The sequence below is a fragment of the Lycium barbarum genome, chromosome 12 (assembly GCF_019175385.1).
Source record: "Lycium barbarum isolate Lr01 chromosome 12, ASM1917538v2, whole genome shotgun sequence".
Classification (NCBI taxonomy): domain Eukaryota; kingdom Viridiplantae; phylum Streptophyta; class Magnoliopsida; order Solanales; family Solanaceae; genus Lycium; species Lycium barbarum.
This window is the reverse complement of record NC_083348.1, coordinates 65,416,121-65,439,725: the sequence shown is the minus strand read 5'-3', so window position 1 is coordinate 65,439,725 and position 23,605 is coordinate 65,416,121. Positions and strand designations below refer to the sequence as shown.

The window sequence follows — 23,605 nt, the reverse complement described above, 5'->3', positions numbered from 1 at the left end:
ATGAGTGATGTGTTGTGATTTTAGCCACAGACTGTCAGTATGGCTTCTTTGTTTCTTTATCCCTTTTTTTTTTGTCGTTTCATTCTTTCTTTCTTGATTTGATATTAAATTTTTTTAAAATCGTTTATATTCGGTTTGATTTGATTGTTTGGTCAAGAGGAGTTTCGAGAAAAATTTAATTGAAGATTTAGTTGAAAATATTTTGATACTTCTTTTACTTTCCTTCCTCATTTTTTTTTAAAGTGTCATTCGGTGATTCAACAAGTTCCCACTTCATAAGCAAAAAACTAATTAAATAAGCTCCCCACTAAAAGGGAATATTATCAAATTAAATGAGTATTATTTGGTTCAAGTGCTACATTACATGCCAGCAGCCCAGCACAGAAGCTTCTCCAATATAAGCCACTACGACCTAAAAGATCAATTACATAAGCATAATGCTTTAATTCAGAAATAACCCCATAATCACAAATAAGATATCCTTTTCCACCAAACAGCATAACTCTATCATATCGAGGTGTGTGGTGGAATAGTTGAAATTCCTTCACTCCTAATTAGAAATGTTGAACTAAAACTTCAGGAAAGGATAACCTTTTGACAAGGAGCGCTTCTTGAATAACCTTTTGACAAGGAGCGCTTTACTCCCCTTAGTGGATTTGAAATACCTCTGCATCTACTATAACTTAGTGAGTTAGTAGCAATTGGTTTGAATTTAATATTGAATGTGTATTTTTAAAAACAATTGAGCTATATACATAAAGCTCAAGATACACTAACATAACATCTACTCCCCTATGCAACATGCATGCATTAGCTGTATTGTTCTGAACAATAATCTTCCTCAACTCTCACAAGTGTTGGTATTTGGCCATGATCAATAAAATCAATCTTGTTCAATCTAACACAACCAAGCACTCTCTCTGGCAGCTCCTCTGGCTTCTGTGCCTGTGGAATTTAGTGAATAACCAGTGAGCATACACCATTTTTTAAAGCCAAAAGTAAGTCAGAACTAATCAGCAACACTTTTTCTTTCTGAAAAAAATGGGGAAATGAGAAACCTGAATTGTTAGACCAAAATCAAGTATTCCATGTTGTAAACGTTCTCTAAAAGCATCAAAACCCTTTCTTGCTATGTAACTGAAGCGATGAATGTCAAGATCAACTTCAAAGTAATTGGGGCCCTATAATAAGCAGAGACCTTGAGAATGAATATTGTGGTGTTCAAAAACAGCAAAGATGATAGTACTAAATTAAAAGTGAAAATCATTAGAGTATCCACCCGATAAAAATTGTGTTGAGGGCGGGAAAGCACAGGCTTTTCATTGTAAGCATTCAAAAGCTTCCTTTCAGTTGAACTTGAAACAAGCTCATCTGGATTAACCAACCCGACCATAATCTTCAACCTCTCTCTGAAAGGAACAATTGATTCTTTTGCAAATCCTTTCACCTTTTCCATGTCATCCTCGATGAATCTCTACCACAAAAAACCAGTTGCATGTATAAAGGAAAAATAATAGGAGAAGAATGGTGTTATTTTTGCTTCAGAAAGTTGACATAAAGTACCTTGATGGAGTCCTGAAACTGAGGAGAGATTTCCTCCTCAAAACTTTCAGAAAGTTTGAAATATATTACAAGGCTCAAGCCTTCTCCATCAGCATCACCAACAAACATGGGAGCAGGATAAGCGGGCAACTGACACAGAAGAAAAACTTTATTAATTAGAATAGAATGTTATATCAAATAGAAACTCCTTTGGTTAGTTGGGAGAGACTTGTCTAATACCTGAATGTTAACAATTAGTAATGGAGGTATTCTTTCATCTCCTTTTATAGAAGGAAGCTCAATATGTTGTGCTATATGATTGATCTTTCTTGGGCAAGCAAATAAGTCGACCCCAATTGGAGCATAAGGAGATACATTAGGAGCAGGGGTTTTCCTCTTATCTCTGCAGATCAAACGAAAAATGCAAAGAAGGCATGTTTAAAGTCCATTACAAAGGTCCAACGACAGTAATTAATTGACAAAAAAATGTAAGTTAAGAGCGTACTTGAAATAACTATCACCACGGAGCTTAAAGTTTGAGGGCTCAATCTTTGACCAACTTCCTGAAATAGACGTTTCTTCTGTGCAACAAGGAATTGAAAGCCCAGCCATGGGGCGGCGAAGATACTTTCTTGAAGAACCTACAAGAATACCACTATGTTTAGTGCATTATTAACTAGCTTTTCGACCTTCCATTTTGAGCACTCTAGAACAGGAAATCTAATCATGAAGGTATCGGCATCACGATTTCAATAAGATTTAGCTAGTAATTAGATTTGAAAATAATGAGAATAAAAGCGGCATGGAACAAATCCATATAATGGGGTTCTCAAATCAGACAGAATTTATGCTGAAAGTAAAATAAACAAATGGGGCGAGGTACTCACGAAATTCATTTGTTTCTTCTCCATCAACAGATGTCCTCTTCAGAGAGAGCCGTATAATAGTTGACTTCTTTACTTGAGAATGTGGAGCTGAATTTGATCCATTTATGATTTTGTCGTTGAAACTCAAGGAATTTACCAGCTTCGGTAAAACAGACTTGAAAACATTCTCCTGAGTTTTCTCCTGCATCTGAAATATCTCCTTTTTAACATTTTTAAAACTTGCAAAGGCACGATCCAAATTCTTCTTCTTTTTGGTATTCCCTAGGGATGGAAGTTCATTGTACTTGAGTTTGCTATCAATAAAGCATGATGAAGTTTCATACTGAAGTACTTGTCCACTTGAAGTGTTGGGGAAAATATCTACAAAAAACGAGAAGTAATACAATGAAAAAATCATAACTTAGCACTCAGTTCATTAAACTTAAGAACGAATAATTCTATCAGCTAGTTTGCTAATTAAACATTGATGTCATGATGTTGTTATAGATTCCTATCAGTTTGTGATATTCTGGAAAAGATATAAGATTGATCTGCTAAAGAGAATATTATCAGTTATGAACCAATAATGTCTAATTCCAAAAAATTCCTAAAGGAAAACTTGGGTAGCTAAAGTCAACTAAGCAAATACAGAAAAGATTAAGAATTTTGTGATTTCTTAAATTTTAGCAAAAAGAAAGGGACAAAAATTGACAAATTATGAAGTTATCTGTTCCTACCTAAGCATAGGGTAATGATTAAGGTCGTAGTCATTCTTTTCTTTTCTCAAGAATGATAGCCTTCTTAATCTATAGATAGAAGAAGTCATCAATTATAAGTACAACAACAAAAAACTGATGATCATTACCTCCATGAACACTACTAAAGTCGTCATCTGAGTCGGACTCAAACATGCTGTGGGTGTCAAACCATGCTTCTTCTTGGCAGAGAACTGTAAGAATGTAAATCTCGTCATTTTCAAGCTTCCAGTTCAAGAAATTTACATTATCAGCTGCTTAAGCACACAAAACTTCATTTGCTAAGATGTCAGAATGCAAATTTTTGTCCTTCTTGTGAACAGAGAAAACACCAGAATTAACATAACCACTAGAAAAGGTAAATAAGTACCAGAATGCAAAACAGATATACTCTTTCCTACCAGTGGCCTAGCTGAATGAAATGTAATCTTCCCAACAAGAATATAGGTACCCCAGAAGATATTGAAAAGAATTTTTCATAGGATCAAATGGAGAATATCATTTTAGTGGAGTATACTAACAGTTCGCCTGTCTAGAACATTTCCTTCAAAAAGGAGATTGATATAACTTTTTCCTGATAAACGCTTTCAGCATGATTGGGATTTTTTCATTTTTTGGCCGTCGGCCGAAATTAATTACAGGTGCTAGCCAAAATATACAAAACCTATACATTGATTATGTATATTGTTGTATACATATGTATATTATACGTAAATTCGTACCCAATATACATTACATAGACATTTTCTGGCCATTATTTTTAGAGCGGTCCAAAATGGTAATTATCCCATGATGTAATCACGTAGGTTACCATTGAGCATTGGCATATCAAAATATAAGGTTCAAAATAGAAACAGAGAAGTATACCGTTAGCATCTATTTGACTATGCTGCCACTGCAACTGAGTAAGATGAAATGTGGAATTGGAGACCTCAGATGTTCTGCAGGTTGTAGTAGTATGAACAAACTCACTAACAGCAATATCTGTCACCCGCGAATCGCTGTTTCTTTTCCTGCTGGTTACTACTAGACCTGAGTTTGAATTCTTTCTATGGTTTTTTCTATGGCGGAGATGGTTTTTCTTCCTTACCCTGATTGTGGTTGCTGGAGTTGATACACAGCCGCCCATTATTATGACTCAACTTACAAATCTCAGTGCTAATTGCTGCTCTACCATGCGAAGATGCAAATTCCAAGTGGAGCACGAGAAATTAAGTATACCTGGCACGCAAACAAGATAAACTTGAAATTGAAATCTCTGATTATGCAACACTATAGCATTTCAAAATGTGACAATTGACAATAAGAACGTATAATAATCAGTCCAACGTCTATGTCAAAGAGAAGTTACAATCACGTGATTACAACGATGTTATTAGTAAATGACCTGAAATTTGATCCAATACATTATATGCATTCGTGGTTACTGGAGTACAAAAGGTTACCTTAAAGGAGGACTAACAACTGGAGCTAACAGTACAATCTAACAAGAGCTACTTTCGCAAGAGTGAACAAGAGAAAGAACTGGGAGCTGATTGGTACATAAGATGATCTTGATTTAGCAGTTCTCAAATCTTATATACTAGAATAAAAACTTAAAAAGATAGGACAAAAGCTGTTTTTAACAGGCTTAAAAGCAGTGAACCTCATAAGACAGATGTAATAAGGAATTACCAAGAATATTACTGACAGGAAAAGCAACAAAGAGAACAAAGATGGCTAAGTGCGAAGGAACTATGAAACAAACTTTAATAATTTCATGTGATTGCAGATAAGAAAAAAGCAAAAATATTGGAGACATAACTGAAAAGGTGAATATAAAGCAGCAGGATCAAATATATGATAAACTACTTTTCTTTTTTTCTTTTTTAAAATATTTCTTCTTGTCTTTCCTTTTTGAAATCGTTAATGATGAAAAAGGATGGAATGAACATGACCTTGTTTACTCTTTCAGAGACTGAATTGGACAAAACAATGTCAGATTAGGCATAAGAGAATGAATCAAAACGGGTCCATATTAAAATCATACTATCTAACAAGCAAACAAACAAAAGAATAACATCAAAATTGTTGTTTAAAAAAGAAACAGAAAAAGAGAAATAAATTTAACAATGCAATTGCGTATAAAGGCACAAATAGCCAAAATATAAAGAATGAAAACAAATAAAATAATGTGGGAAACAGAGATCAGAAGGAAAAAGCTCACAATACAACAAGCTACTAATCAAAAGGCCAGGAAATACCTAGGAAGATGGAAGAAGACATTAACAAAAGTTACAAAAAAAATAAAAATGTAAAGCCTCGTTCTTGGAGCAAATAAAAAAATCAATGAACGATGAAAATTTCAAAAGAACCCATCTTTAAGCAGCAGAAAAATACATAATAAAAAATCATACCAAGCTCCAACACCCCAACTCTAAAGTAAATTATGACAAAGCAACAACAACAACTACATCTCAATCCCAAACACACTAGTTATAGCCGCTGTGCAAATTTTTTTTATTTATTCTTTATGTGGATCCAATGTAGCTATGTTTAAATAATTTACCGGGAACCAAATGATTTACTTTTTTTTTTTAGAATTTAGAACAACTCAAAATTCCAGCTCCGACCTCCTACGGTATATATATGTCTATAAAAATACAGTATGTACCTTTTTGGTATTGAATGAAGAAAAGACCATTAACCATGAAGTTGGGTGAATGTAGGTCTCATTCTCTTGTGAAAAAAAAAAAGAAGCAGCAAAGTTTCAAGAACCAGATAGAGAAATAGAGAGGGAGAAAGAGCGAATGGGTCCAACGTGTCGGATCCAAGCTCCTTTCCAAAAAAAAAAAATATCTCCTTTTTCAAGCAGCTATTTCTATATTTGTGATTTTTTTTCTTGATATAGTTTTCATGTTTTTTATGTATGGATTTGACAGATATAGAGATATACAGGCAGAATTCAGAGGGAGAAGAAGAAGGAGAGGAGGGACAAGAAGGTCATTTGAAGTATGTCTGAGAGTGCGTGCGAGCGTTTTGTTTATTGATATTTTTATAGTATAGTCCGTCTGGTTGTCCCCAACCAAATCATTATTACAAGCTTCCGTCCTTTTCTCTGCCACACCAACACTGTCGAGATATTATTACGGGAATTAATTTCTTTAGTGAAAAAACACTAATTATCTTTGCTGTACACCAAAAAAGAAGAAAAAGACTTCATGTACTACGCTGCTATCCACCAATTTGAAAAGAGGTATTATTACAGTAATTTAGTAGGCTTTTGAATATGCGGATTCAAAATTAAAATTTTATGAATTAAAATTTAATAAATTTTTACACGTATATTTATATTTCGCGTCGAAAATTAGGAGTTCAATTGAACCCCCACCTTGAATGCTACATACAATATCCTTGGGCTTTTGGCCATAGCAATCAAATATTTTTCACTTTATTTAAAATTCTTGAAGTAGAAGATAGAGTTATGTTTGATTATAGTTTAAAAAAAAAAATACTCCATTTGATTGTTTGAATGTACATACTGAAAGCAAAAAAACCGAAAACAGTGAATAATTCTCATAGTCAAACGAGCCATAAATTCTTTATATTAGAAAACATCAATAATCCTTATCGTAAACAAAAAAGATAAAGACTTCATTTACTGCAATGCTATCCACGAATTTGAAACAAACTAGTATACCGACGTTATTTTACTTAAAGTTTTCTTTGTTAGGATTTATAACGTCTTTTGTTGGTTTATCACGTCACCTGACATCAATTTCTTTCGGTCTCGAGTTCGTTCATATGACGGAATGAACCACTTTAAGTTAGTTGAGATGGTATTATTTATTATGGGCAATTCAGTCATAAACTTATGCATATAATTCGAGTAAAAATAATAAATTCAATTAATCGGTATTAAATTAGTCCATATTGACGAAGAAATAGCCGAGTCGAGAGTTCCCCACTAGCATTGAGTCTGTGAGCACATGTACGTTACATTGTATAGGTTGAATTCATTTCGTTCAGCCAAGAAATAAAACCATGCATGTGCGTCGCCATGCACATGTTACACCCTAAATTTAAGCTAGTTCAGTGTCAAATAAATAATTAACCTTTTACTTGTTGCTGTTATTATAATAGAAATTATGGCTATTCCAACAACATTATTTGGACCCAAATATATATAAACCACTCAAATCTATCGAACGTGAGACTTCATTGATACAACTTAGGTTCTATATTGCAATTATCAGATGGTATTAGACTGTGACTCCATCGACAACGTCAAACAATAATTAAGCCGACCGAGAAAAAAAAAGGATTATCAAGAGAAATATTATTTGTTTTTAATTATAATCCTTCCAGATGTCTCTTAAATGCTAGAAAAAGATACATCTAATTAAACCAGGGAACAAAAGTACATTAGAGAAGAATTGCATGTCCAAAAAATATGAGATATCTTCCTTTAATTTGCAAAAGACCAATTAAGGGAATATTTTAAATCTTCCTTCTTCAAAGCAATGAACTACATTCGTAGTTTTATCTTATACTAGCTCATTTATAATTTTATTGGTTTAAGGGAAAAAAAATAGGAGAACTTATAAAGCTTAAAATTAACCACGCATGTTCATAAAGTTTATCTATGCATGGGTACAAGTTTTATCGCATATGATCTGATTAACCAAACTGTATTAATTAAAGGGATTTAATTACGTTGATATCATGAGACTTTTAGTCAATAATATAAAAGAGCATGTTTCCAACACTACAAGTATTTCACAAACCTTTAAGTATGAACAAAATGTTGTTTATATTCCTCTAATTAAGTAAAGGGGAGGCAAAAGCAAAAGGTTACATGAAGATAGTGCTACATTGCGTCACCTCATACGAAAGCATTCATAGCTAATTAGAGATACTTCAGCAAAAAAAATATCATGCTTTTCACTTGGAGCTGACAATGACACAGAGCGATAAATGGGTAAGAAATTTGACACAAACCAACCTTTTGGAGAAAACTAATAGAAGTATTTAATTATATATACTCTTATCATCCCATATTTTTACTCAATCAAGCAATTTAATTTAATCAATTAAAAATTAAGAATACATGTTATCTAAAATCATGTTTAAGTGATATATATTCATGTGTATAAAAAGTAGGTATTTTGCATTCATTAATTTGGTATATAAGTTTAATGTCATTCTTGTAGTTAGAAACCACTAAAGGTTTTAAGCAAGCAGCATGAAATACCACTACGTTTAATGTTTTATTATGACTATTCGTTTGGACTTAGTATATATGGGGTTAGTTTCTTAAATATATCACTCAATATTTATTTTATTTATTTATCATTAAATTTTCTTTAGCAACGAAAAAAGTCATACAACTTCATTTGAATGCCGTAAAACTTACCAAATTATGTTTTATATAATAAAAATTCACCTCAACTTGCCTAAACATCATATAAAAAGTCACCAACATAGCATAAGTAAGACATTTTCTACTTGTTTTTTCGTCTTCTCTCTCTAAGTATATAATCTGAGTGGGAGATATAGCAAATAGGCCTTTAAGTAATATATATCCATGCCATGATCGTGGTAGTATTTAAATGACAAAGTGGAGAAATTCCGTCGGAATGTAGGTAGCATTTGGAATATTTGGAAATTATCGAAGGAACACAGACGCATCATGTGATGGATAACCAATTATCTTCTCAAGGCTTTTGATTAATGATACTTTTCTGGAAATAAAGCAACAGTTTTATATACATTTTTGCTCACGTGTACGTAGCATTGTTTCTTTAATTGCTTAACTAGTGTACTTAATAGTCATCACTTTTCATCTTTGGGATCTCGACCTTTAATTTTCTCAACCTTAATAATTAAAAGGGTTAATAGCATTTTTTATCTCTGAATTATTGATAAATTTTGATTGTAATTTTTTATATCGGACTAAGCTAGCACGTACATTGAATCTTCAATTAGTTGATTTGTGCATGTTTTATTTCTTTAGTAGTCAATATTCACTAATTTATCATAATTAGTAATCGTTCAAGCACTTAATCGAGTATACATGTGCTTTTTTTATTATTATTATTCTTCGATATTTGACGATAATGTAGTTCTACAAAGAGTAAATACAACGTACTACTATGTTACATATGAAAGGTCAAAAAATAAACATTTTAGTTAATTGAAAGTTAAATATGTTATATATCACAAGGATCAAAAGTAGAATTTATTGATAACTTAGGGATAAAAATTACGTGCTATTATCCCTTAATAAAATACCATATTTTATTTTCAGCGACAGTGTAAAAAATTATTGGAGTAGCAATTATAATTTAATAAACTATATGTCACGACCCAACCCCGTAGGCCGTGACTAGTGCCCGAGCTGGACACTCGTATGTACCTGTTAACTGTAATCATCCGCAACTAGCATAATACAGACTTATTAATACCAAGGCAAGACGTCGTCTCAAAACTGTCGCATTATTTAGACGTATCACAACAACCTGTCTCCTGGGGAGTTACACCTTTTAACAGACATTATGGTACATAAGCCGACAAGGCTTTCATAATATATAAGGGAACATCCCCGCCATACACGAGCCGACAAGGCTATCATAACACATTACTTCTCAAAACATATACATATATATATCTAAGCAAGCCGACAAGGCTGCCACTACGAATGGGAATGTCCCAAAACATAAGCCATATAGACACAACTGAACAACATTGATACACAACCCACACATATGTCTACAGACCTCTAAGAGTAACAACAGTATCATATGACGGGATAGGGCCCCGCCGTACCCCTGAATAGACACATATATACAACAGGAGAATCTGTACCAAAAAAGTTAGGCTCCAGGACAAGGGAGCACTCCAAGATAGCTGAATAGGACTCCTAAGCTGGCGGGTTACCAACATGAGCATCTGTACCTGCGGGCATGAACGCAGCCCCCCGAAGAAAGAGGGTCAGTACGGAATATGTACTGAGCATGTAAAGCATAAATACAATAAACAGGATCATACTGAAGTGAGGAGTACAGAAAACCAGTACAATAACCAGAAAACCACAAGGCTTACCTGTGAATCATAAATCATGGTGTCAATATCAGACTTAACTCGTTATGAAACTTAATGTCAACATTAGAGAATCATCCTGTTTATGTGCATATGTATAACGTGTCCCGGCCCTCTAGTGAGGGACTCGGTAAATAAAATCATATCATCATCATGTATATATATATAACGTGTCCCGGCCCTCTAGTGAGGGACTCGGTGAATAAGATCATCATGTGCCGTCCTGGCCGCCATCCCCATATCATCATATCATCATGTCATCATATACATATGCATAACGTGTCCCGGCCCTCTAGTGAGGGACTCGGTGAACAATGCAGTGAAGCTGTGCACGAAAACGTGTCCTGGCCCGGGACTCAGTGAATGACATATTGAGGTATGCACGAGCAGAGTAGTGAGAAACTATATGCAGTTTAAAACATTCTCAAAGACTCAGTAGGATAATCAACACGAATTACCATTTGAAAATCAGGACAATAGTCGTATTAAATACCTTTTGAATATCACACGGAACTTATTAAACATCCCTTGAATGTCATCATAAGTATATCACAAAGCCTTAAGGATCATAGTCATATGTCACTATAGTATGAAACACCTTATAGAAATCCAGTCACTAGTTATCATAGAGTTCCTAAGAATAGGAACGGATATATATCGACTATTAATCAACGTACAAAAAAAACTGAAGAGGGAGGCTCAATCACTTGAGAATTGTAATATCAAGAAGTGAATAAGAATCATAAATATCACTCAGAGCTTATGAATGGAATTTCCCCAAAGTTCATATCAGTCATCACTTAAATCTAAGACATGCCGAAAGAAAGAAAGGACAGCTTTACATACCTGTCGGCGACTATTCGTGAATCCTTTTTGCCTCGTCGCTCTTTTCGCCTAATTATATAAAAGTGACGTTATCGTTAGTAACTACATTTTCTAGTTCGCAAATCTATAGTTCATTCTTTTATAGGACCTACATTTCAGTCTATATATATTCTCGCTTAGGTTTTCTATTATCTAAAATTTTAGCGAAAATTCGGCAGCACTTCCCCTATATGTTCACCTATCCCAAATTTCCAATTGCTCTCCTGTTGACACAGAAATACCAATAACAATATATGGATACAATTATATTTCCAATTCCTTCAATTCAACAAGAACAACAACATGTTCGTATCAACACAATTTCAATTTTTGCTTTCTAAACCCTTCGTCATACAATCCATGATAATCACAACCATAATGCAACTTAAAATAAATTTTCCATGCCTATTTAGAACAGCCCCTACACGGCTCAATTCATCTTTCAAGTTCGACAAGGATAACAACAACACATTCTTTTCTTCCGATTTCATGAACTACACCAACAATCCACACGTTACAATATTATTCATATAAATGTAAGAAACTATATTAACATCATATTAGCTTCTACAACAGCCCGCAAACAATTACAACTCCAACTTGAACCATTAAGCCTTCATTCTCACCATGCAATCCATAACAACAACAACCAAAATTTTAAGTAAAATCAGTCCATTTTTTTTCCTAGAACAGTCCACGGCTTGGACAACTTTCCCAACTACACCATTTTTTGTTTACACATCTAATTCATGTTTACATATGTTTACAATGCATCCAAACTCACCCCAAAACATATAGGAAGTGATTAATTCTTACCTTACCACTTGACCCTTCAACGGCTAGGATTGCCAATTTGAAATTAACACTTGTTCTTGTTGCCTTAAGGAACACTTTTACATTACAATTGTCCTTCCAATTCAGCTAGAACACCTTGAAAATCAATTAGAATCAAGATCATAGGCTTGCAAGAAAATCAACCATGGCCGAGAGCCATGTTCTCTCCATCTCCAAGTTTTCTTTTCCTTCACCTTAGAATTTTTATCAAGCAACAAAATTTAATTTTTTTTTCCCTTCAATAGTCATGCTGGCCGAATGCAGCCATGGCCATATTTTCTTTCTCTACAATTTAATTTGCAACAAATGAATGGAAATGGTCATCTTGTTCATGACTTAACCATATATATATGGTTTCCTATTTCCCTACACGTGCCCCCCCCCCCTATGTTGAGTCACCATTGTATTGTTTCATTATTATTATTATAAGTTTTAATTTTTTTTTTGAAGATTAATCGGGTGGGACCCACAAAAACCGAATTAAGCTAATAAATTCTTAATTAATCATTAAATATTTTCTAATACTCTAATCACAATTAATTAATTCTCAATCTCCAATAATAAAATTTTTACACTAATTACAATTTATAAATAATTTATGTTCTAATTAAAATTGAAAATTAAAAGTTTCTATTTCGTGTCCAGGAAGGGTTCCGTCTTTACTCGCGTCGATTCTTTTGCGAAAAATCTCGGCGTATAAAAATACGGGGTATAACACTATATATACTCCAATTAGCTATCTAGGTTACGTACCGTAATATAGATGCTTGTTACCAAGAATTACATGTCATGTAATATGGCCTTCATTTTGATATAGGCATAAGCCTATTAGCAATGAACTTGGGCACCAAGTTTTAATATGTGTAGTGGATACACTTGTTCGTGACATTACCCATGGCATCACAAACTTGGAGACCAAGTACTTCTTGCTATAAATAGAAGAGCTTCCCATAGTTGAAGACACACCAAAAACAATTTGAAGAGCTTCTCTTTCTCTTTGTATTCTTCTCTTCTTTTAGAGTATTATTGTAAGAGAGTTGCGTGTTGGGAAACATTTGTGTGAACCCTTTATTGGAGTGATCTTGTGAGGTTATTCTCTTGGGGGTTTTGGGATATTAGAGTATTTAATTACTCTAATTTTGTACTCTCTTTTGTATCCGTTGGTGTTAGTAAATTTGCTCCTCTTTTGGTTGGTGAAGGTGAAGTTGACCGAACCACGTAAAATTTGTCTCCTATTATCCTTGTTATTGTGTTTAATTGACTGTTTTGTCTAATCTTTCGAACTCCCGATCATAACAAATTGGTATCAGAGCCTAGTTAATTCGGGTTTTGTTCTAGTAATCATTATGACGATAACGAAGATTTATGTTGAGAAATTTGATAGAAGTGCAAACTTCGGTATGTGGCAGCTGAAAATGGAAGCTATCCTGGTTCAGGATGGTTCAGATATGGCGTTGTAAGGCAAGGAGAACAAATCAGAAAGAATGACGGACGAGGAGTTTGCTAGCCTTGATAAAAGGGTGAGATCTAGTATTATACTAAATCTCTCTGATGATGTATTGTTTAAAGTAGCTTCGGAAACCACTGCTAAAGGCATGTGGGAAAAGTTAAAAGGCATGTATATGAAAAGGACAGTAGAGAACAGACTCTACTTGAAGCAGAAGCTTTACATGTTTCGCATGGATGAAAGTACTTCCATACTCTCACATCTTGACGCTTTTGATTCCATTCTTATGGATTTGAGTATTATAGATGTTAGGATTGAGGAAGAGGATCAAGTCGTTTTGTTAATATGTTCCCTACCCCAATCGTTTAAGCATTTTGAGAGATACTATACTTTATGGGAAAGAAATTATCTCTTATAGAAAAATCAAATTTATGCTGAAATCTAAAGAGCAGATAGATAGAGATATTACTGGGAAAGGTAATGGAAATCAGGCGGCTGGTTTATTGGTTAGGAGTAAATCTGATGCAATGTCCAGATACAACAATTTAGTGTGCCATTATTGTCATAAAAAGGGCCACATTAAGTTTGAGTGTCCTAAGTTGAAAAAATAAAAAGAAAAGAAAAATGAGCACAGGGATTCTGACATTGTTGAAGCAAGTGTTGCAGCTGATGAGATTGAAGGAGCTATATACTTAGTAGCTGAAAAAAAATTTAGTTCTAACGATGAGTGAATTTTAGATTCGGGTTGTTCGCATCATAGTGTCCCAACAAGGACTTGTTTTCTAAATATGATTCTATTGAAGGTGGAGTTGTTTTGATGGCCAATAATGCTGCCTGCAAAATTTTTGGAAAAGGTACAGTCCGAATCAAAATGCACGATGGTGTGGTGGGAACTCTCACCAATGTTAGATATGTTCCTGAGTTGAAGAAAAATCTCATCTCTTTGGGCACTCTAGAATCTCTTGGGTGCAAATACACAGGTGAAGGTAGAGTTCTTGAAGTCTCCCAAGGTACTCTTGTGGTTATGAAGGCACGTAAGTCTGGCACGTTGTATACGTTGTTGGGATCTGCTATTACAGGTGTTGCTACTATTTCGACATTTGGCGGAGATCCGTTTGATTCTGACATCATGAAATTGTGAAATTTGCCCCTTGGGGTGTTTTGAAGAAGGTGGAGCAAAATTACTATATCACCCAAAATTAGGCCAAGGTGGAGATTTGTAATATGGCCTTCAATTTGATATAGGCATAAGCCTATTAGCAATGAACTTGGGCACCAAGTTTTAATATGTGTAGTGGATACATTTGTTCGTGACATTACCCATGGCATCACAAACTTGGAGACCAAGTACTTCTTGCAATAAATAGAAAAGCTTCCCATAGTTGAAGACACACCAAAAACAATTTGAAGAGCTTCTCTTTCTCTTTGTCTTTTTTTTTTTTTTTTAGAGTATTATTGTAAGAGAGTTGTGTGTTGGGAAACACTTGTGTGAACCCTTTATTAGAGTGATCTTGTGAGATTATTCTCTTGGGGGTTTTGGGTTATTAGAGTATTTAATTACTCTAATTTTGTACTCTCTTTTGTATCCGTTGGTGTTAGTAAATTTGCTTCTCTTTTGGTTGTGGATGTAGGTGAAGTTGACCGAACCACGTTAAATATTTGTCTACTATAATCGTTGTTCTTGTCTTTAATTGATTGTTTTGTCTAATTCCGCACTATTTTGTACTCCCGATCCTAACATGTTACGTAGTTGAGTCGCACTTAAAATGTAGTGCAAAAGAATTAATAGTTTATTGTTGACACCCAATTATGTCCCTCCTTTATTTAATTTTATTTACTCGGGCTTCTAAATTTACTGACAAGCTAAATACTTTATTTTCACTAATATTTTTTTTAATTTTATTGCTACTACTATTAATATCGCTACTTTTATTTTCAACATTACTAGTATTACTTTATCACAAATTTTAAATAGTTCGTCATCGTTTCATTTTCGGGTTTGAACTCGTTAAATTAATTACAAGACAGCGCTTTGTTAAATCCTTTTTTTTTTATTTAATTATTAATTTTCTTCACATAGTAAATATTGTACTAGTTAAAGGCCCAAAAATAATTAAAATGAAGGAGGAATGACCATATTTTCAGCAAAATAAATGGCCCAAACGACTGAGCCCAATCTGTATGAAGTTTAAATTACATCAGCCCACACTCTAATCCCTTAACCTTTCAGCCCATTACCCACATCCTCAATAATTTACCCGTCCGGCCCAAATAATTCGGCCCCATCATCCACCACCCGACCGGCCCACCTTTTTGTTCTTCTACTCTAAACCTAATGAAACAAAAAAGAAGCCTAAGGGAAACAAGATAGCCGCACAGCCCTCTCTCTCTCATCTCTTCTCTTTTTAAAAAAAAAAAGGGGGCTCCATTTTTCAACAATGGCAGATTCTTGTCGCCCCACTTTCGTGCAATCTTCCTCATTTTCGTGCTATCTTCAACGCTCCGGTCAACAAAAATGGTAAAAAAAAAAAAAATACTTTCCCACTTTTTCCGAAACAAACCAACTTTAACGATTCGATTCTTGACTTCCAAACGGCTCCTTCAACTTTGTTTGGAGCCAAAATCTCACGTTCAAAAAGAAACCCTAACATTTTCCTATAAATACATCTCTAGTTCTTACCCGAAGGGGGAGGGGGGGGGGGGGGGAGACACGAATATTTTATCTCAATACAGTCTTTAGCTTCCCTTTGTTTTAATCTGGTTTTGAACTTTAAAAATCAGGAAAACACTTTTGTGGAAACATGAGAATTGTGACGAAAGATTAAATTCTTGAGTAGTCGATTAACTTTCATCGTTGCTCCGCAAGAACTTTAACTACGACAAAGGTGCTTTAATTTTTGACTCGAGTTTCGAATCTGTCAATACGAGAGTAGATTCGAGACCTCGACGCCCCATTTCACTGCACCAACAAAAGGTCAGCGTATTTTCTTTTACTTCAGTTCTAAATTTCTGATGTATTCATGTTCTGTTGTGCGTTGAGGTTGTTGGTTTCCTTCAGATTTTTTATTTGTTAAGTATCATGAAATGTCAGTGTCTGCTTTCTGGTTGCTGATGATGTTTAAATATAAGATATAAATCTGTGTCAATGGTTTTTTTTTTCTTTTCGACTCCGTAGTTTGATTATGTACACATTGAGAAAGTGTTGTTAATTTTCCTTTTACGTTAAAGGTATTCCGCATTAGCATGCTTAATGTTAGTCTTTGGTCGTGTTTAACTCGTATTTGTCATCCTGTGTTCATTACTTCGCTAGAAGTCAGGAATTAAGTATTTAATAGATGTGTATGTTATTAGAAATCATGTGCTAGCACCCCTTCTCTTTGGTTGTTTGTAGGATTACTACTTGGGTTCGGCTCATGTAATAAACTATTACTTGCTTAATTACTGCTTAGTTGTTATTCATGGTTAACTTACGATGCTATTTATGGTTGACTTAGGAAATATATATATATATATATGACGTATGTTCCGAAACCTTGCTCAAGTTTTCCTTTTCTTCACAATCTGCACACCATGTCCAAGTATGTAGTTTGACTTAAAATCCATATTTTTCTCGCGAGCAATTTTTTATTTTTTTTTTAATTATGTCAACCCAATGGTTAAAGTAAATGAGTTATGTCCTCTGAAGCTTTTGTGTGTCAAAACTTTTAACAGAGCAAAGAGTGTTTACTTTATGAAAGTAATATCCTTATCTTTTATATTTTACCCTCATTTAGAAATCATGTTCGTAGGATTTCAAATATCTCATAAGAAAACAGATTGTGACCAACTAAATGCACACTTATGTTAATAAATGTCTCTATTTGTTATTAATCTAAGGTGACGTTAGATGGAGGTGAAACATATTTTTTGTCCGCTCATAGATTAAAATGGGAACAACATTGTATGATTCTTTTGAAGTGATGATCTCATTGTTTTTGAAATCTGGTTTGTTGTACCTGATAGCAAGCCTTAATGCTCTTGTGTTTGATGTTATATAAAAGTATCTTGAGTGTCCATTAGGCTACAAAGTCAATAAATCAGTGCTATTCTTGTTTTGTGTATCTCATTCTTTTGTGAGAGCTACGTCTATTCCTCTAATTTCCTTTTGTTTTTTTCTTTTTCTTTCTTCTTTTTCTTTTTCTTTGTTTGCATATGCACTTGGAGCGAGATCGAGTCTTGGTACAAGACTAACCACCATACCCGGGCATGGAGTCGACATCTCTTAAATACATCGAATCTACCAAGAGGAATGAGCAAAATTCGCTCGGGACCTTCCATGGCAACCTTCTCTTTACCAGTCATGCCATCTTCATTGTTTCCCCTTTTAAATATAATTGCTGGTTTACTTGTTTGGTTTATCCCAGTTTGGGATTGCAGGATAAACTTACAGTCAACATAGGTTGTTTAATCATTTAGACTATCCCACTTTAGTTAATAGCTAGTGAAGTACTTCCTTTTCCCCGTAGAATGTGCCTTATAAGCTGCAGATCTTTAAAAGTATCAACTGGGCACGGCTAGAAGTGAACAATGAAAAAGGACTTTTTCACAAAGTGTTTTGGTGCATCTCTGAAAAAAAAAAACAAGTTTACAATGTTTTGGAAGCCTCTTTTCTCGCCAAGTTACTTTTTTTAACAAAGAAAGATATTGCTTATAAAGTTACTTTTCAAATTTACATTAGCTAATCTGCACAATTACCTATCTTATTTGATCACTCTGAGCAATTTAAATCAATTGACACTTTATCATTGAATTATTTCAAAGGCATATTAGTATATTGACTAATACAACATATTTTCTAGTATAACATGGCTAAAGTCTTTTCTATAAATTACTTCCTCATTTAATTTAAAAAGCCGCCTTATATTCTCTATTTTTGAAACTTCGACAATATTTACAAACTATTTTCCTAAATATTTAAAATGTTATATTTGCATTTTTAGGCCTTGATTAATTAACCTAAGTCCGGTCGGTTAACCATTGTTAATGGGTCTTAAAGGGTGCCTAATACCTTCCCTTTAAACTAATTGAACCCTTACCTAGAATCTTAAGTTTCGCAGACTTTTAAAACAGAGTTAACTTTAAAATAACTTTAATAAACTTTAGGTGTCCTAATTCACCATAAATAATTAGGTGACGACTCCTTAAAAACAACATAAAAATAGGAATCTCCAATACGTCGTACTTCTAATTTTAACCTCCGGGTAAAAATGGGGTGTGACAGCTTGGCGACTCCGCTGGGGAATCACTTAGGTTCTAACCATAACGGACTTAGTCTAATAGGCTTTGTGTGCTTATTTGAAATTACTTTATTTATTTGTTAACTGTTTTTTACATGCTATTAATTGTTTGTTGATATAAACTGTTTGTTTGATATAAACTGTTTAAGTGTTACTGCTTTGATAAATTGTCATTCCGTTCATATTTCCTCCATTTCTGGAAACCTCACACTATCACACGTACACGCGAGGTGTGTTTTGCGCACCCGCAAATTTCTTTCGTAGAATCCAAATTTTAGGAGAGTTGGCGTATGCGCGGGGTGCCCGAGTAACGGGGACCGCGTAGCCTTCTCACTCGAGTAGTCCGCTCGGGAACCTTGCGTCTAGTAAACCCACTCTTAGTCAACCTAGGATAGAGCTAAACCAATACCTTTTATTAAGAGCATACACTTCATATCCTAGGAGGTTTAATACCCTTGGTGTATTAAATCCATTAGATGACTTTACCAAAACGTCCAAGTGGGTTCACGACCCCGAGTGACATCAATCATACTTATGTGCATATTTGAAGGATAACTGTGCCTAAATATTGACTATTTGCTCTAATTAATTAAACTTTAGGAAGGAGAGAATGACTAACGTTTCTATGACAGGTATGCATTTGCATCGGAGTACAACAAATGACGAAGATCAAGGGCATCACAAATGGAGCTAGAAGTTAGGCATAGAAATTTTATTTACTTTATTTAGATTAGGAAACACTTTATGTTGTATTCATTTGACATGTAATAAATATTACATTATTTTGTACTTTATTTTTTGAGAAATAGAATTTGTTTAATTAATCAAAGCAACGGGATGACATATTATGGCACATTTTATCCTTTAAACAACGTTAGGCCCACCTCTGGCACGAAGAGGTCACATGCATATTAGGACGCGTTATTTATTTTGATATAATCGTTTACATTTGTTTAACAACTTGTTTGACTCTACTTGATTAGTTATTTGCTACATGCCTTACTTGACTTTACGTGATCATGACTTTACCTAGATATGTTCATGAAATTAACATCGTTTATACTGTATGTTTATTTATCTTATTCCCAAAAAAAGAGTTGATTCGTGTTGACACTCAATGGCCGACCATCCTTATGTCACAAGGTCAAAGACGGCATCGTTACCTGAGCGTAGCAGGGTTGTTCAAGGAAATGAAATTACCATGTCTGATCCGGCCGCATCAATTCCAACTGGTGTAGAAAACATCGTGATCTCAAGCGATCCGCCCGAGACTTCCGAACACGGAACTACTATTCAACGGGATGAACATATCGCCCGCCTGACTCAAGAAATTGAGAATCTACGTGGAGAACTAAATCGGGTTAGAGACTTGACCAATTTATCCATCACACTCCAAAATTCACCTTCTGAACCTAGCAATACTGCATCAGAACCACCTCGTTTCCCATCACTCGAATCCCCAGTTCCCGAGCATTTTCCTCCCCAAAACAATGCACCTACCAACAACAACTTACCTCCGATCATCCCCGCAAATCCACAAAATCCATCATCCGCCTATACTCCCCCGCAAAGTCAACCGCCCACTTACACTAACTATACTCTCCCACAAAGTCAACCACCCACTTACACTAGTTATAGCCCTCCACAAAATCAACCACCCACCTACACTACCTATGCTACTCATAATCCACCACCCGTCAACCCACCAAGTCAATCGCCAGTTCGCACTCCCTATGTTCCTTTACCCACCAACACCAATCCACTACCCACAACCATTCATCTAAACCCACCAAATCAACCACCTATAAACACTACTTATAACATACCACCTCCGGCCCAAAACACTCTCATCGCCCAAACTTATCCAACCCAGCATATACACGGGGCACACTTTGTCACCCCTAATGCACAATATGTTCCTCCAGTATATGCCGCAGAAACACAAGCCTTTACCAATCCAGTAACGGTCAGGTTCCAAACCGAAGTGGATCAGTACGAAGAAATGGAAAAGGATGCAAAGGCAGGGCAGATAACATGTTGCTAAAAGAGATCCACAGTCTCAAAGAAGCAATGAGAAACCTTCAAGTTGCTAGGGGAACTAAGAGTGTAGAGTATGAAGATCTCTGTGTTCAACCTGACGTCGATTTACCCGTAGGCTACAAACCGCCAAAATTTGATACATTCAATGGAACAGGCGACCCTCATACACACTTAAGGGCTTATTGTGACAAACTCGTTGGAGTGGGCAGAGACCAGAGCATAAGGATGAAGCTCTTCATAAGAAGCTTATCTGGCGAAGCACTTACTTGGTATACACAACAGGATGTCCGTAAATGGCGTGGTTGGAGTGACATGGCACAAGACTTTATGGACAGGTTCAGTTTTAACACCGATATCACGCCAGATAGATTTTACATGACTAAGTTAACCAGGAAGTCAACTGAGACGTTCCGCGAATATGCGTTACGTTGGAGGTCAGAAGCGGCCAGGGTTCAACCTCCGATGAATGATAAGGAAATGACTGCTACCTTCATTGAATGCCACGCTGGCATATTTTACGAGAAAATGATAGGTATGATGGGACAAAAATTCACAGAAGTTGTTCGAATGGGAGAAGCCTTGGAAGAAGGAATCAAATCGGGGAAAATTCAGGATCTTATTGCTTTACAAGCAATGAACAAAGCTATACAATCTGGTTCTATCAACGGGGTTAAAAAGAAGAAGGAAGATGTCACTGCAGTCATGAACGTCCAAAAGCAGGAGCCGAGCCAAGCCATTCCATACTTTAACCACCCACAACAACCATTCTACCCTTACCACTACTCTGAACCCTACCAAGCTCCGCTATCTCCTCACCCTGTCTACAACACTCAAGCTAACTACTACCAACCCCGAGCACCTCCACATCAAAACTCACGTCCATATCAACCCGTCCAAGCTCCAACTTACCAAAGTCGACCACATGCTGCACCTAGAACTCGTCCAAACCTTGATACCAAAAACACCCGTAACTACACTCCGATCGCTAAACCCTTGGCTCAATTGTTTGAAAGAATGAAAGCAGCGGGCGTAATACAACCGATTGAAGGGAAAATTCCCGATCCTATCCCAAAATGGTTTGATGGTTCCAAGCGTTGTGCCTACCATTCTGGAGTTGCTGGGCACGCCATTGAAGATTGTTATGGGTTTAAAAACAAAATCGAAGCCCTGATTAAGGAAGGAGTAATCCAGCTCGCTGAAGCTAAGCCCAATGTGGTCAACAATCCTTTGCCTACTCACGAAGATACCAAGATTTAAATGAATCCAGCATGTCGATTGGAGGGTGGAAAAGAGACATGACATCAACTTTTGTCGTTCCCATAAACAATCCAAAGACAAACACACATGAAGATTCCTGCTACAGCTACTCACAACGCCGAGACACCTATCGCATGAAGTGCCGAACCAGGGAAATTCTAAAGAATTGGATTTGTACTCCGTCCCCGATTCGCCAGGAGTCTTGGTACCATGAACATGTAGTGAACTTGTTTTCTTTTATTGATGATTTGAACCGTACCCAAAATTTGTTTGTTTTGCTTCATCTTGTGGAAGCTTGAATTGCAAAAACCATGAATGCATTTCTGATTTTCCTTAATCATCTATTTTCTACTTTATTTATCAAGACTGCCAACTCTACGATTGTGACATAAAATGTACGAATAAGACGACATACAAAGAAACTAGGGAACAAGATGAGATTTCACTCAAAAGAACTTGAATAGCCAATAGGTGATGACATAAGCCTGAGAGCTAGCAATCCAAGAAGAAATCAAAGGACGACATTAGGTAAGACAATTTGCAACCTTTCCTTTAACAACCATACAAACTACGCTGACTTGATTCTCATGGTGCGATACGTCGGCAGCCCACATAGGGTTCGGTTGCGCTATAACAGAAAATAAAAAATAAAAAATAATAATAAAAAAAAAATCCTTACACAAAGACTATCAACATACAGACCTGTCACCCCCAGATAAAATCCAACAAACCCTTTACCATAGATATAGCAGAACTACGCCGACCTGATTCCCTTGGTGGGATACGTAGGCAATCCACATCGGGTTCGGTCCCTTTATCAGAAAACTTTAGACCATTCACCATTACGAACTACGTTCTGACCTGATTCCTCGGCGGATACGTAGGCAATCTATATAAGGTTCGGTCACACCGCAACATAAATTTAGTACACCCTTCAGAACCAAAACTGGGGCATATTTTTTTTTGAGAAAAAAAATATAGACAAAAGAACGGGGACATTGACAAGATTAAGGCTACCAGACAGGAAATATTATAAACCAATTGCTTTAGAAATGTCACAGTCCGAAGTTGGCAGAATATTTTACAACTTACATATATTTACATATATCTATACAATACACTTACATTTACATATCTCACAACTTATATACATATAGTCACATCTCCTTATACATATACCTACATACCTACCTTTCAAATCAAACACTTGCAATTGTTTCACTACTGTTCACCTACCGAGGCTTGAACTGAGATCACAAGAAACAAGACGAATGGAGCACCAACAACGTCAAGCTTCGAGTCAACACGAATCAACTTCCCCCTCCCATACTAAGAATTTTTCTTTGAGTGCAGGAATTAAAGGACCGCAAGATCAATAATCAAGTCTATCAATCACGACAAAAAGCATCATCTGGCTCATTAGGGCCTCATCTCAAAAGCCAAACGGCTTTATTCCTAACCCTATCTTTAATTTTATTTTATCACAACAACTTTATAACTTCATACATTTTTTTATTGTTGTAGGTTAAAGACGAATCAAATCAGGATTACGCGTCATTAATTCAGCCTGTCACAATACCGTCGACATCATCAGTCAAATGGATATGATATTACTTTACTCCATACTTTATTGCTTTCTTTACC

General features: G+C 35.4%; 1 protein-coding gene across 1 annotated transcript; it reads right to left on the bottom strand.

Annotated features, from left to right (window-relative positions):
• Positions 1-424: 424 nt before the first annotated feature.
• On the bottom strand, positions 425-6,314 carry LOC132621463 (uncharacterized). The gene is made up of 10 exons (XM_060335741.1): positions 5,817-6,314; positions 4,031-4,384; positions 3,274-3,357; positions 2,430-2,789; positions 2,048-2,183; positions 1,783-1,945; positions 1,564-1,692; positions 1,280-1,474; positions 1,059-1,181; positions 425-945 (listed from the first exon to the last, which is right to left on the bottom strand). The coding sequence occupies exons 2-10, from the start codon at positions 4,290-4,292 to the stop codon at positions 811-813; spliced, it is 1,587 nt and encodes a 528-aa protein (XP_060191724.1). The 5' UTR covers positions 4,293-4,384; positions 5,817-6,314; the 3' UTR covers positions 425-810.
• Positions 6,315-23,605: the final 17,291 nt, after the last annotated feature.